Here is a 15000-nt window from a genome sequence, read left to right as displayed (position 1 = left end):
GGACAAGGTGATTTTGGGGAGGGGGGAGCAGAGGAGAGATCCTGATTTTCCAGGGACTCTCGAGGATTGTGATCTCACCAGGGTGTGTTTGTAGGGCTGTGGCTGCCTTTAACACCCTCTGACCCCAAAAAGTCTCCCCTCCTCTGACCCCACACCTTCAGCTGGGCTTGGGAAGGAGAAATCCAGGGGAATTCTTGAACCACAAGGGATCTTTTCTTGGAGAGACCCAGGGATGATCTTGCAAAATGTTGCAGTAAGGTAGAAAAAATGATAAAAGAAAGGCTTCACTCTGTTGGATCAGCGGCTGGCCTGTCAAGCTAGCTCCCTGGTGTGAACAGTTCATTAACATAACAATCTATTCCCGGGTGAAAAACAGCTAGCACCTGCATAAACATTGCATCTATCCCCTGAGAATCAGTGAAGAAAATATGTAAACAGTTTAAGAATAGGAAGATTTGATGGACAAGTAAAATACCTTTTGGAAACCTTTCACTAACCAATAAAGCAATTGGTCAGAAAGCTATTAATTGGAGTCACACACGAGGTCTGTAAAACTGTATAAAAACGAGTTTTGTGAATAAAGAATAGGTTTTGTTTCCTGCATGAAGAAAATGGATTAATTTTGTTTATTTATCATAAACCCCTGTGTGATTTATCCTGATAGAAAACCACCCTGAACGTGCATCCATGGCCACCCCACATCTCAGGGGTGTGAGCTCTGCCCAGCCCTTTCCACTGCCCCTTCCACGCCCTCCTGGCTGGAATGTTCCCTAGCAGGGCTGAAGGAATGACAAGAAAATGACACAAAAATTTAAGCACACAAGAATTCAAGAATAGAAAGACTTGATGGACAAGTAAAATACCTTTTACTAACCAAAAAAGTATTGGTCAGAAAGCTACTAACCAATTGGGAATCACACATGGGGTCTGTAAAACTGTATAAAAACGAGTTTTGTGAATAAAGAATTGGGGTTTTCTCCTGCATGAAGAAAATGGAGCGCTGTATGATTTATCCTGATAGAAAACCACCCCGAGCATGGGTGCACGACCACCCCACACCTCGGGGGTGTGAGCTCTGCCCAGCCCTTTCCACAGCCCCTTCCACGCCCTCCTGGCTGGAATGTTCCCTGGCAGGGCTGAAGGAATGACAAGTACTTACGCACACAAGAAGTTAAGAATAAAAAGACGTGATGGACAAGTAAAATACATTTTACCAACCAGTAAGGTATTGGTCAGAAAGCTACTAACCAATTGGGAGTCTGTAAAACTGTATAAAAACGAGTTTTGTGAATAAAGATTAGGTTTTTTTTTTCCTGCATGAAGAAAACGGAGTCTTGTGTGATTTATTCTGACAGAAAACCACCCTGAACGTGGGGCACCCCACACCTCGGGGGTGTGAGCTCTGCCCAGCCCTTTCCACAGCCCCTTCCACAGCCCCTTCCACGCCCTCCTGGCTGGAATGTTCCCCCCTAGGGCTGAAGGAATGACAAGTACTTACGCACACAAGAAGTTAAGAATAAAAAGACGTGATGGACAAGTAAAATAGCTTTTACTAACCAGTAAGGTATTGGTCAGAAAGCTACGAACCAATTGGGAGTCTGTAGAACTGTATAAAAGCAAGTTATATGAATAAAAAAATGGGATTTTTCCTGCATGAAGAAAACGTAGTCTTGTGTGATTTATCCTGATAGAAAACCACCCCGAGCATGGGTGCACGACCACCCCACACCTCGGGGTGTGAGCTCTGCCCAGCCCTTTCCACAGCCCCTTCCACGCCCTCCTGGCTGGAATGTTCCCTGGCAGGGCTGAAGGAATGACAAGTACTTACGCACACAGACAGGCGTCTTCCCGGACCAGCGGTGGTCCTGCTGGCAGATGCGCACGGACATGCCGATGAGGCGGAAGCCGGGCTGGCACTGGTACACCACGCTGCCCCGGTAGTTGTAGTTCTCCCCGTTGATCTGCCCGTTGACGATGGGGCTGGGCACGCCGCAGTGCCCGGCTGGAGGTGGGGGGGAGAACAGCAGGAATCACCTGGAGAGTCCCAACAAAGGTGTTCCCAAAAGGCACCGCCCGCCCCCCGGGTCTCTGCGGGATTGGGGTGAAGAGAAGCCCAGACTGGTTTGAGTTGGGAGGGAATGTCAGGGTTGTCCACGGGGACACCTTCCACCATCCCTGGTCGCCCTGTTCACTTCCAGGGATGGGGCAGCCAAAGCTTCTTCGGGCATGGAATCGGGTTTGGAGATGCCCCAGACTGGTTTGAGTTGGGAGGGAATGTCAGGGCTGTCCACGGGGACACCTTCCACCATCCCTGGTCAGCCTGTCCACTTCCAGGGATGGGGTTTGGAGATGCCCCAGACTGGGTGGGGTTGGAAGGGAACGTAAGGGTTGCCCACAGGGACACCTTCCACCATCCCTGGTCACCCTGTCAACTTCCAGGGATGGGGCGGCCACAGCTTCTCCAGGCATGGATGGGGTTTGGAGATGCCCCAGACTGGTTTGAGCTGGGAGGGAACGTAAGGGTTGTCCACAGGGACACCTTCCACCATCCCTGGTCACCCTGTCAACTTCCAGGGATGGGGTGGCCACAGCTTCTCCAGGCATGGATGGGGTTTGGAGATGCCCCAGACTGGTTTGAGCTGGGAGGGAACGTAAGGGTTGTCCACAGGGACACCTTCCACCATCCCTGGTCACCCTGTCAACTTCCAGGGATGGGGTGGCCACAGCTTCTCCAGGCATGGATGGGGTTTGGAGATGCCCCAGACTGGTTTGAGTTGGGAGAGAATGTCAGGGTTGTCCACAGGGACACCTTCCACCATCCCTGGTCACCCTGTCAACTTCCAGGGATGGGGTGGCCACAGCTTCTCCGGGCATGGATGGGGTTTGGAGATGCCCCAGATTGGTTTGCGTTGGAAGGGAACGTAAGGGTTGTCCACTTCCAGGGATGGGGTTTGGAGATGCCCCAGACTGGGTGGGGTTGGAAAGGAATGTCAGGGTTGTCCACAGGGACACCTTCCACCATCCCCGGTCACTCCAAGCCCTGCCCAGCCTCTCCTTGGACACTTCCAGGGATGGGGCAGCCACAGCTTCTCTGGGCATGGATGGGGTTCACGATGCCCACACTGGTTTGGGTTGGAAGGGTTGTCCACAGGGACAAGAGGGCACCTGGAAAATCCAACCTTTTCTCTGCTGCCTCTGCTATTCCTTTTTCCTGCATCCAGCCACGGAGAGTGGGGGGAAGCTGAGCCCTTCCCATCCCCACCAAGGCCTGCTCCTTTCTGCTTTTCATTCCCTTGATGCTTCCCAAAATATTGTCCCTTTTATTTAGCCCCAGGAAACTGAGGCACGGGGAGGGACAGGAGCTCCAGGCCAGCAGGGCTGAGCTGCCTCTTGCCTTCATTCCATGGAAAGGAGTTTAAATCCCATTCCACCCCCTGCCATGAGGACACCTTCCACCATCCCTGGTCACTCCAAGCCCTGTCCAGCCTCTCCTTGGACACTTCCAGGGATGGGGCAGCCACAGCTTCTCTGGGCAATCCCCACCTGCTTGTTTATAGGGAGGAATCCATCCCAACATCCAAGCCTAACCTGTCCTCCTTCAGCTCCAGGCTGTTAACTCAAGACTCTGCTGTCATAAACAAACACCCCCACCCCAAAACTCTCCCTCACACCTACTGAGGATGCAGGAATCAAACTCTGCCTCCCTTTTACATCCACTTCAAACTTCCTATCAGTCCCTAAAAGCCCCGTGTCCCTCCCGAGGTGCCTTTCCCACAACCCGTGGGTATTGTAAAATGCAGGTGAACCCAGTGGGAAGAAATGCTGATGTGTGACTGCAGCTCAGAAATTGAACGCTTTCTTAATTATAACTATGCTATGATACATTAATGCACTATTTAAAGGAGATACTAAAACGACAAACCTACTTTTCTAACTATCATATCTAACTACTCACAACTCGTGACCCTCTCTAGAGATTGGATTGGGTTGGGTTGGATTGGATTGGGTTGGGTTGGGTTGGATTGGATTGGATTGGATTGGGTTGGATTGGGTTGGGTTGGGTTGGATTGGATTGGATTGGATTGGGTTGGATTGGATTGGATTGGATTGGATTGGATTGGATTGGATTGGGTTGGGTTGGATTGGATTGGGTTGGATTGGATTGGATTGGGTTGGATTGGTTTGGATTGGATTGGGTTGGATTGGTTTGGATTGGATTGGGTTGGATTGGTTGGATTGGATTGGGTTGGGTTGGATTGGATTGGATTGGGTTGGATTGGATTGGATTGGATTGGGTTGGATTGGATGGGATTGGATTGGATTGGATTGGATTGGATTGGATTGGATTGGATTGGGTTGGATTGGATTGGATTGGATTGGGTTGGATTGGATGGGATTGGATTGGATTGGCCACCAGCCCCAAACAATCCTCACCAGAATCCAACCAAGAATCACCCCAGGTAAACAATTCTCCAAGCACATTCCACATGGGGAAAAACAAGGAGCAGAAATAGAAATTTTCTCTTTCTTTCCTCTGTGCTCCTCTATGAAAAAATCCTGAGAGAGAGAGAGAGAGAGGAATGTGCCACAGCCAGAGGTGGGTGCCAGCAGGAGTTTCCCCAGGGGTACCTACCCAGACATCGGACCTCAGCCCCGCTCCAGAGCCCGTTGGCCATGCACTCCCGGACCCGGGAGCCCACCAGGGTGTAGCCAGTGTTGCAGGAGAAGATGGCAGTGGCCCCATAACTGGTGAGGGTCCCGATCTTGTTCCCGTTGGGAGGCGTGGGCAGGTCCCCACAGGAGATAACTAGGAGAGATCCCAAAGGATAGTGAGAGAACAGGCTGGGTTTTGAAGGAATGCATCCAGGCACAGCACCAGGAGTTATTGCTGGAGTGGGAAAGTTCATTAAATAATTCCAGGAATTGTAATAATTCCAGAGCCATGTTAGACGAGGTGACAAAAATAAGAGCTGTTAATATTTATGCTTCAGGACACGAGGGAAGCACTAAAGACAGGCTGGGAAGGAACCAAAGGATTTTTTTCACACCAGAACTTCCCCACACAGGAATGTTTTTCTGTCATTAGCCCATTGCTGGATGCAGCAGGAAGCCTGATTCCCAGAAAACACACAGAATCATGGAATGGGGTGGGTTGGAAGGGATCTTAAAGGCTCTGAGTGGGGACATCTCTCACTAGGCCAGGTTGCTCCAAGCCCTGTCCAACCTGACCTAGGAATGGCACAAAGTTCCTAATTAAAAGTGACACCCAGCTTTCCCCCGCAAGCCAAAATCCCAGGATCTGCAGATCCCAGCTGAGTTTGTGGGATGCAGGAGCCCCTGCAAACCCAACTCCAGCTCTTGATTTTCTCTTCATTTTGTCTGCCTTCAAGCTCTGCAAACCCTCCGGAGCTCCCGCTGGGTTTGCTCCTGACCTCGGGGCACTGCCAAGATCCTGTCACTTGGATTTAGGTGGCAATAAGGCTGAGGGAACAAAAGGAGGTCAGGCTCCTGCTCCCGGATCCAGAGGAAGAGCTGGCAGGGGGAAAAGTACATCTGTCACCCACACCAGCAGTCCCAGCTCCACAAACAAAGGCAGGCAGCAGGGAAGGAGAGGTTTTGCTGCCTCTGTTTGCACTTGGAGAGGAAAACCCTCCACCTCTGACAAAAGGAGAGATCCAAAGCACAGCAGTGGTGTCAGAACAACTGAGAGCTGCTGGTGTGCCCCGTTGGGTTTGGTTTGCAGGTGACACTGTTACCCTTGTGAACCTGGTGTTCGCGTGAGAGCTGAGGCTTGACAGCAGAATTCTTTATTTTTCCTCCTTAAAAGCCCTGACTTCAGAGCAGCTGTGAGAGAGAAGCTGCTGGGACCCCACAGCAACAGCTGAGCTGAAGGGCTTGAGATCCCAGAGAAGTGCTGGGATTAAACCAGGAATCACATCCAGGCCTCTCCCTGCATCCCAAATCTCTTCTCAGCTGCTGCCAGGAGTAATTAAGTCCCACCCAACTGCAGGGACACCTTCCATTATCCCAGGTTGCTGGCCTGGGACACTTCCAGGGATGGGGTGGGGCAGCCACAGCTCCTCTGGGAAATCCATCCCAGTCCTTCCTTGCTCTCACAGGAAAGGATTTCTCGCCAAAATCTGAACCAAACCACCTCACAAATACCCAACAGACCAATCCACGCTCCCCAGCTCCATCTCAGCTGCTGCCAGGAGGAATTAAGTCCCACCCACAGCAGAGACACCTTCCACTATCCCAGGTTGCTCCAGCATGGACTGGGGCACTTCCAGGGATGCAGCAGCCACAGCTTCCCTGGGAAATCCATCCCAGCCCCTCCCTGCCCTCACAGGGATGGATTTCCTCCCAAAACCTGCACCAAACCATCCCACCCTGTACCCAAAGGCACGGATCACCCACCAGCACCACCCTAAAACCCCCCAGGGCTGGGATTTGCTGACCCCAAACACAAACCCAGCCGCCGGTGTCACCCTGGGGCGTCCCCGCTCTTACTTTTACAGGTGGGCACGGGCTCCCCGATGCTCCAGGTGCCGTTGGCCTGGCAGCGGATGACCCGCTGGCCCGTGTAGTAGTAGCCAGGGTCACAGATGAGCATCAGCTGGGCGTTGTAGTGGTACTGCACCTCGTAGGTGAGGCGCCAGCGGCCGTGCTCCACCGCGATGCTGCCCACGTCGGGGCACGTCACGGCTTTGGGGTGGGGTGGGGGGGGGAAATGGCACAGAGAAAATGGCACAGAGAGTTGGTTAAGTGTTGCCCTGATGTTTAAAAGTGCTACGTTTTCTTTTATAGCTCTTTTGAAAGTTTTAAAGTTCTTTTAAAAGCTTTCCGTGCCTTCTGATGTTTACGTATCTCTACTGGAGTTCTCACGCACCGTTCATGTAAATAATGATTGTTTTGCATTCTTCTTCGTGGGAGAAGAGAATTGATGGACTGTTGGTTTGACCAGTGTGGTTGGAGAGGTGGCAATTTCACCCTCCAATCCACTGTCACTTTTGGAATTCTGTATATTGCGAGGTCAGAAATAAAATTGGCTCTTTTTCTCTTTTGAGCTTACAAACTTCTGTGTACTCATTTTGTGTCCAACAGCGACAGTTAAGTGAGGTTTCAACCCCCCCAAAAAATCCAGGTGTGGTGGGTTTTTAATGAGGGGTGTATCCCCTGGTGGGGCTGTGGCTGAGAATTGAAAGGAAAGCTTTGCGGATGATGCTGTAAGTGGTGATGTTGCCTGAAATCCAAAGAGAAAAACCCCTTGGCAATGGTGTTAAAATCCTCAGATGGGAATCAAGGACACCTCACTGCCTCAGGCTCTGAGAAATGTAAACAAAGGTGGGTTATGGGGGAGGAAACTTGGGGTAAATTTGTTACCTGAAGCTGTAATTGGAAGATTCACCCCCAATATACAAATGGCCCATGTTGTAGATGTCGGCGAACCCAATGGGAAGAATGATGATGTTTAACTCTATTTCAGAAGGCTGAATGATTTCTTTATTATAATTATGTTATATTAATATGCTATATAAAAGAGGATACTAAATATTGCATGCTACTTTCTCTAACTATCATATCTAACTAATTCACAACTCGTGACCCTGTTCTCCAGAGCCCAGACACAGGTGGATCCGACTGGCTGTCAGGCCCAAACAATCCACCATGGTCTAACTAAGCACTCACTCTAAGTAAACAATTCTCCAAACACATTCTACAAGAGAAAAACATAAAGTAAAAATAAAAATTGTTGTCCCTTTCATTTCTCTCTGTGCACCTCAATAAAAAATCTTGAGAGAGAGAGAAATGTACTTACCACAGGCCCAAACTTATAAAAGTGTGAAAACACCCATTTTGGGCGTTTCCCCTCGTTGGGGGGGGGGGGGGGTGGTTTTGTCTGCCCTAAATACCCCTGAAGACCATTCAATAAACACAACTGCTTTTTACTTATCACTTTTCTCCGGCCTGTGTTTTTTAGGTAGGCCCAAAAGGGGCATCGCTGCTGGCTGGGCTAGCCCAAATCCCCACTCACCCAGGCACAGAGGGGGCTGGTTCCCGTTGCTCCAGACTCCCTCCTGCAGGCACTCGGTGCTGGGCTCGGCGCCCGGCTGCAGCTGGAAGCCCTGGTTGCACTGGTACACAGCCTTGGTGCCCACCGTGTACTCCTTCCCAAAGACAACCCCGTTCCTCGGCGCTCTGGGAACTCCACAGGAGAGAGCTGGCAAGGAGAAAACACGTTGCCTTGATTTTGTTTATTTTACAGCTCTTTCCAAAGTTTTTAAAGTTCTCATAAAAGCTCCCTCGGCCTTCTGATGTTTACATGTTTCTGCTGGAGTTCTCACGCGCCGTTCGTGTAAATAATGATTGTTTTTGCATTCTTTGTGGGAGGAGAGAATTGATGGACTGTTGGTTTGACCAGTGTGGTTGGAGATTCCACCCTAATTCCATCTTCCAATCCACGGTCACCTTTGGAATTCTATAAATAGCAGATGTTCAAATAAAACTCTCTCTTTTTTTTTTTTCCCTTTTAAATGTACCAAGCTTCTGTGTACTCATTTCGTGACATTTGGAAACTTAACACTTTTCAAAATCAAGACAACAAAAACACACCCCCCCCCCCAAAAAAAAAAAAAAAAAAAAAAAAAAATTAAAATAATCAGGGATCTGGTGGTTTTATCCCAAACCAGATCCTGAACTTTCCTACAGACACTGCGGGGAGTGCCCACCCTTCATAAAGGATCAGCTTTTGCAACAGCAAAGCCAACCCTGAACCCCAGTTTCTCCTGGAGGAGGCTCTGGCTCCCATTTCCCATAACATCTGTCCCACAGGGTGCATCAGCTGAGTGCTCGGAGTTTCCACGTGGAAATAAAGGATCCGACAGCGGGAACGCTCCGTGTTCACACCCCACAGCAGCACCGACCCCAAACCCCTCTCCAGGAGCACTTCTGCACTACACAAGGCAGCAAATTGTGTAATCATGGTGTGGCAGAAGGGAGGCTAAATTTAGCCTCGTGGCTGAGGAGGTAGAGGGGGGGGGAATTCAGGGGGAAAAATGGAAAAGCAGGAGCGGTGCCAGGTGGAGGGGAGGCTCTGCAGCATTCCTGCTGGAATCCTGGCCTCTGTGGGCAGGGCAGGGAGGGGACAGGCAGGTGACAGCCAAAACACACCAAGGATCATGGCTATTTATGCTGTTACCCTTTTTTCCCCAACCCTGCCAGCGCTGGGAAATGTCCCCAAATCTGCTTCTCCAGCAGCATGAGGAGGAGGAGGGAAAGCAAATCCAGATGTGACTCCAAACCCACCCTGAGGTTCCCATCCCTCTCCAAGCCTGGCTCTGGGAAAGAGGGGGATCCACATTGCTCCTGTCTGGACAGGGTGGGATGCCAAGGGAAGAGCAGCTTCCCAGAGACCTGGGAAGCTCTGCTGGGAAGCTCCTGAAGGCTCTGTGGGGCTGGGAGAGGAGCAGAACCTGCCAGGAGACACAGCCCTAACCCCTGATCCCAATATCTGCCTGTGCTTCCCGACAAACCCATTCCCTCCCGGAGCTGCCCCAGCTCAGCTCCCACGCTCTTCTCCTGAGCCACTCCAACACATTCGCCTTTCCAGTGGTCCCTGTGCCCAAAAACAGGGCTGGAAAAGCAGGAAAAGTCACTTTTTGGTGACATGGAGCCCAGTGAGAGCTGGAGAGCACAAATGTGCAGCAGCAGCAGAGCCCTGTGTCTTTCCCTGTGCAAGGCCCAGCTTTTATCCCACTCCTGCCACAGCAGGGAGCAGGATCCCAGAGCAGCTGGCAGGCGCTGGAATTCTGAGAGGTGTCAGCAGCTCCAGAGGCAGGATCAGGCCCATCCCTGGTGGCACTGATGGTGACAGGAGTGTCACTGCAGCGAGCTCGGGGCTGGCCAATCCCTCTCCAAGGCCTGGTGTCTAGACAGGCTGCCAGGCTGAATACCAATGGCTCTCCCAGGGAAAAGAGGGCACCTGGAAAATCCAACCTTTTCCCTGCTGCTCTTTTCCAGCTCCCGGTCATTCCCTTCCCTCTTTGCCATCTATTCCCAAAGCCTTGGAGACGAGGATCACCCCTCAGTGCTCCGAGCCTGTTGGAGTCCAGGACACCCCTCGGGCTGCCCTGGCTGGCTCCAGACCCTCCAGGGGGCTCGGGGACCTTGGCATGAAGTCAAAACCACCTGTGGCTTCCATTTTAGCCCGTGGAAAAAAACTGCCAGCTTTGTGTGAGGAATTACAGCCACAAGGGTTTGAGCAGTGTGGTGGTTGAATTAACACAGGGTGGAAAAGTAGAATTTTGGGGTTTTTAGAATGGGGTTCAGAGGGACAAGTTGGAGGGATTTGGGCGTGTCCTGGCCTTCTTCTCCTTCTCCTTGCCCTCCATGTCTTGCTGTGCTGGTGACACTTTTCTGTTGGTTTCAGGCACAGACACACTGTCCAACACCAATGACAGACATTGGCACGTTATTGTAACCATGGCACACGGAGTTTTGGGTATAAAATGTGAACAGTGCCCTGAGGGCAGACAGAATGCCATGGCCGAGCTGCTGGACAGAGAAAGAATGTTCTAGATCAGGGAAAATAAAGAACCTTGAGAAGCCAACCCTGCACATTCAGACTCCTCCTTTGGCTGCCTGGGCTGGGAGAACGAGGACTTTTACACTCTTGGGCTCATCCCAACACCCAGACCCCGAGAGAGTTCTCAACACAGAATTACCGAATTCCAATATTGTTTGTTTGTCTGGTTTTTTTTCCACCGCTTTTCCGGGGACTCCCGGAACTCGATCCCAACCCGTCCCTGCTCTCACCTTGGCACAGGGGGGTGGCTTCCCTCCAGTGGAAGTGGCCCTGGGGGTGCTGGCTGCAGGTGGTGGTGCTGTGTCCCACCAGGCGGTAGCCGGCGTCGCAGCCGAAGCGCACGGAGCTGCCGGGGCGCAGCCCGGAGTGGCTCAGGATCATCCCGTGTGCTGGGGGCTGGGGCAGGCTGCAGTAGGGAGCTGCCAAGGAGGGGCAGGGAAAAGCAAACCAGTGTGAGCAGCAGCAGGGTCCTTCCCTTCCCACTCCCTCAGGGATTGCATCGAGCTTCCCCAAAAAAACAAAAATCAGCGATGGATAAACGCGGAGTCGAAGCGGGGAAGGGGCGCGGGGCTCTGGTCTGAGCCTCACCCAGCTCCAGGAATAAGGAGTCATTTCTGGTAATTAAATATTCCTTAATTCATTTGCTGAGCAAAGCCTGGACAGACTTTTCCACTGCCTCATCCAGAAACCTTTCCCAATATCCAGTCCCCCGGCATCAATGACTCTCCACATCAGGCTCCTGATTCTGAGGAGTGGCTGGGAAATGAGCCAAAGCTCCAAGGTTTCTCCCTGGAATTTCTCCTGACTGTTGATCCCACAATGCTGTTCCCGATTGTTCCAGAGTGGCTCAGACACGAGCCAAAGCTCCAAGGTTTCTCCCTGGAATTTCTCCTGACTGTTGATCCCACAATGCTGTTCCCAATTGTTCCAGAGTGGTTCAGACACGAGCCAAAGCTCCAAGGTTTCTCCCTGGAATTTCTCCTGACTGTTGATCCCACAATGCTGTTCCCGATTGTTCCAGAGTGGCTCAGACACGAGCCAAAGCTCCAAGGTTTCTCCCGGACAGACCCTGCCTTTCCCAACCTCAGAACGCGCCCAGCTTTGTGCCTCCCCTGCCTTGGCGCCTCCTGCCCTGACAGCTGGATCCCTGCAGGAATTCCATGGATCCTGCTGGCTCTGGAGCTGCTCCTGGCCAGAGGCAGCTGGGACTCACCGGAGTAGCGGATTTTGAAGCCTTTCCTGTTGTAGGCGTGGTCGGAGGACCAGCGCAGGAAGACGCTGTTCCCGCTGCTGGTGACCGTCAGAGGGGCCGAGTAATTCCCACTCAGGGACAGCAGCAGGGGGCTCTGCCCAGAGGGACCTGCCAGGAAGAGGGGACAGGGAGAAGGGAAAAGTCACAGCAGCCCACGGAGCCACTGGTGGGGCTCGGTGTCCCTGCAGGAGGAAGGAGATTTCCCCGAGGAGAAGGCAGCTCCCAGCTCCCCGGGGAGTTCACGTCCTGCTGCTGGGAATCCAGGAGCGAAGCTTGATCGCAGGGAAAGCGGGATTTGCTCCAGGCAGGAGCTCAGGTCCCCATGGTGACCCCAGCACAGCCTGCACTGTTCATCCTGAGAATCCCCTCCCCATTCCCAAGAACTCCTGGAGAATCTGCGCCCTGCGGCCTTCAGGGATGAGAATTCCCACTTTCCCAACTCATCCCCTGCAGGAATCCCTGCTGCCATCCCTCTCCCAGGAGTTTCCCAACTCCTGCCCCTTGGAAAAATCCTTCAGATCCACCCCAAAAAATCAAATTGCAGCTATTTCCTTATGCAAGGAATCAGCGAGGAGCCTTCTGGAAGGCCAGCAGGAGGTTCCAGGTGGGAAGCTGGTCCTGGAATGCCCCTTCCCCCTGGACTGCCATGGGATTATGGAACCCCCAGGAAGGTTTGGGATGGAAGGCAGGTCAGAGGGGTGAATCTCTTACCATCAAAGATTTCAAACTCATCAAACTGCTTCTCGCTGAGGAAGTACTCGATGGTGAGGGAGATGTTGTAGCCTGGCTCCACCTTCACCAGCCAGGAGCAGGTCTGGAAGTGGGGGTAACTTCCCAGGAAGCTCTGGCTCAGGATCACCCCCGTGGAATCCGTCATCAGCTGGTTCATGGGGCAGTGCACTGGGGATGGAAAGGAACATTCCTGGTTTTTCAGAGGAAGGATGGAAGCACGAGGTCTGTCCTGATGAGCCAGCTCAAGGCAGAGCATGACCCCTGCACTCCTTGATCCCTGGGGCTGAGAGAATCCCAAAATCCCACAAATCCCAACAACTGTCACACTTAAAGAAAGGAGCAAAAAGCAGCAAAGCCAACAAACCATTCCCAGTGCCTCGGCCTCGGCTCACACCTCTCCCAAAACGAGCAGCACCACAACCAGAACCCTCCCGAGGCACAAAAACCTCTCCAGGAATCCCTGGAAACTTTGTCAGAGCAGAAGCTGGAAGCACAGCTCATCCCATGGGATTGTTAACTGGCACGTGAGAACTCCCAATTCCTGCTCAGGGTGGGTCTCACTCCCTCCTCCCAAAACCCCACACTCCTGCAGATGGCAAAATTAACCCCGAGGATGAAAAATGCGCCAAAAAAACAAAACAAAACAAAGAAAAAACCTCCCCCTCAGATTTCCCTGAGCTGGGAAATGTGGGATTTATGGAAGCTTTACCTTCACAGGTGGGTGGGGGTCCCTCAAACTGCAGGTGGGTGCCCAGTTTGCAGGTGAGGATTTCGTTCCCAATCAGGGTGAAGCCGGGAAGGCACCGGTACCTGACGATGTCACCTGGATGGAAAACAGGGATGGGAGGGGGAAAGGCACAAAAAAAAAAAGGGTAAATTATGGGATAAAAGGTGGAATAGAGGGGTAAAATGGGGGATTGCAGAGGTAGGAGGGGAAATAGAGGGATAAAGGGGGGAAAATAGGGGGATAAAATGGGAAATGCAGGGGAAAAAGGGGGAATTAGATAAAAGGGGAAATAGAGAGATAAAAGGGGGAAATAGAGGGGGAAAAAAGGGGGAATTGCAAGAATAAAAGGGGGAAACAGAGGGATAAAAAGGGAAATGCAGGGATAAAGGGGGAAATGGAGGAATAAAAAGGGGAAATGCAGGGATAAAAGGGGGAAATGCAGAATAAAGGGGGGAATATTGGAATACAAGGGGTAAATGCAGAAATAAAAGGGGTAGGTGCAGAAAAAAAGGGTGAATACAGGAATAAAAGGGGGAAATGCAGGGACAAAAGGTGTAAATCAGAAAGAAAAGGCTAGGAAAGCCATGCTGGAGTTACTCTGGGATAAACTCCTGTCACCACACCAGATTTGGGAATTATTCCAGGTGCAGACTCCCCTCAAAGAGAGCAGCCAGGGTGAGAAGCTGCTCCAAGAAAAATCCTGGCTGCAGGCACTTCAAAATGTGGATGACAAAAAAAAAAAAAAAACCAAAAAAACAAACACACAAAAAACCTCCTGAAAGATCCCCAAAAAGCAGAATAAAGGCTCCAAATCTTCGTGTGCAACACCTGAGAAATATTATTCCCAAAGATTCCTGAGAGATTGCAAACAGACTCAAATCTCTCCCCCCCAAAAAAAAAAACAAAAACCAAACATTTTCCCAGGGAGAAAAAGGCTGGGAACAACGGGAACAACTTGGATGCTGCATTTGATGTTGAGCTCCTATGGAAAACCCTCGTGGAAAGCCAGGATTTGGGGAGGGAAAAGAGGAGCTGGAGAGGTGGGAATGAGGATGAGGAGGAGGAGGAGGGAAGGTTTTACCAATGTTGAACTCCTCGTTCTCCGTGATGATCTCGGCGTTGGGAACGATGGTGGGAGGCTGGCAGCGGAAAAGCTGGAAAGCTGGGAAAGCAAGGGAAGAGCAGCACATCCTGAGGGCAGCCACGATGGAATCAGGGAAATTTCCTCCCTCTCCACCAGGAAAATCCTCCCTCCCCACCAGGAAAATCCTCCCTCCCCACCAGGAAATTCCTCCCTCTTCAAAACGAAACAGAACTGGCAAAATCCAACCGGGCCTTTCCCCCCGCAAATCCTACAGGCAGGAATTTGTATCCTGACGTTTCTTCCACCCCAAAAGGAAGATTTTGGGTGCTCCTCGACAGTGTTTTCCCTTTGGGAATGTCACCAGCACTTTTTGGGATGCTGGAAATGCATCTTGGTGGCCTCTCCCAGCGGGGAGAGTCTCAGGCTGCTCCAGCAGCTCATAAATGAAAATAATTATCCAGGGAATCCCATCCTTTGGACAGGGATCTCAAAACTCACCAATTTTTATTTTTTTTTAACTTGGAATTAATGATTTCTTGCACAAAGAATTCCAGGAGTGAGAATGTTTCCAGCTGCAAATCCCTGGAGTTCTCAGAGTGACCTGAGCAAAGTCCAAGTCA

At 51.4% G+C, this 15000-nt stretch overlaps 1 protein-coding gene across 1 annotated transcript in view; it reads right to left on the bottom strand.

The window, feature by feature from the left end:
• Positions 1–15000, bottom strand: part of CSMD2 (CUB and Sushi multiple domains 2) — a 273933-nt gene that overhangs the window by 25423 nt on the left and 233510 nt on the right. Inside the window, exons 45-53 of the mRNA XM_053964332.1 lie at positions 14378–14458; positions 13279–13392; positions 12549–12737; positions 11799–11945; positions 10816–11004; positions 8036–8221; positions 6511–6705; positions 4634–4807; positions 1829–2002 (exon numbers count right to left, since the gene is read on the bottom strand). Of these exons, the coding sequence (XP_053820307.1) occupies positions 1829–2002; positions 4634–4807; positions 6511–6705; positions 8036–8221; positions 10816–11004; positions 11799–11945; positions 12549–12737; positions 13279–13392; positions 14378–14458 (1449 nt within the window). The remainder of the gene's footprint in view (positions 1–1828; positions 2003–4633; positions 4808–6510; positions 6706–8035; positions 8222–10815; positions 11005–11798; positions 11946–12548; positions 12738–13278; positions 13393–14377; positions 14459–15000) is intronic.

Source organism: Vidua chalybeata, chromosome 25, assembly GCF_026979565.1.
Source record: "Vidua chalybeata isolate OUT-0048 chromosome 25, bVidCha1 merged haplotype, whole genome shotgun sequence".
Taxonomy (NCBI): domain Eukaryota; kingdom Metazoa; phylum Chordata; class Aves; order Passeriformes; family Viduidae; genus Vidua; species Vidua chalybeata.
The sequence above is the reverse complement of the archived record's forward strand: the minus strand, read 5'-3'. Positions and strand labels throughout refer to the sequence as shown.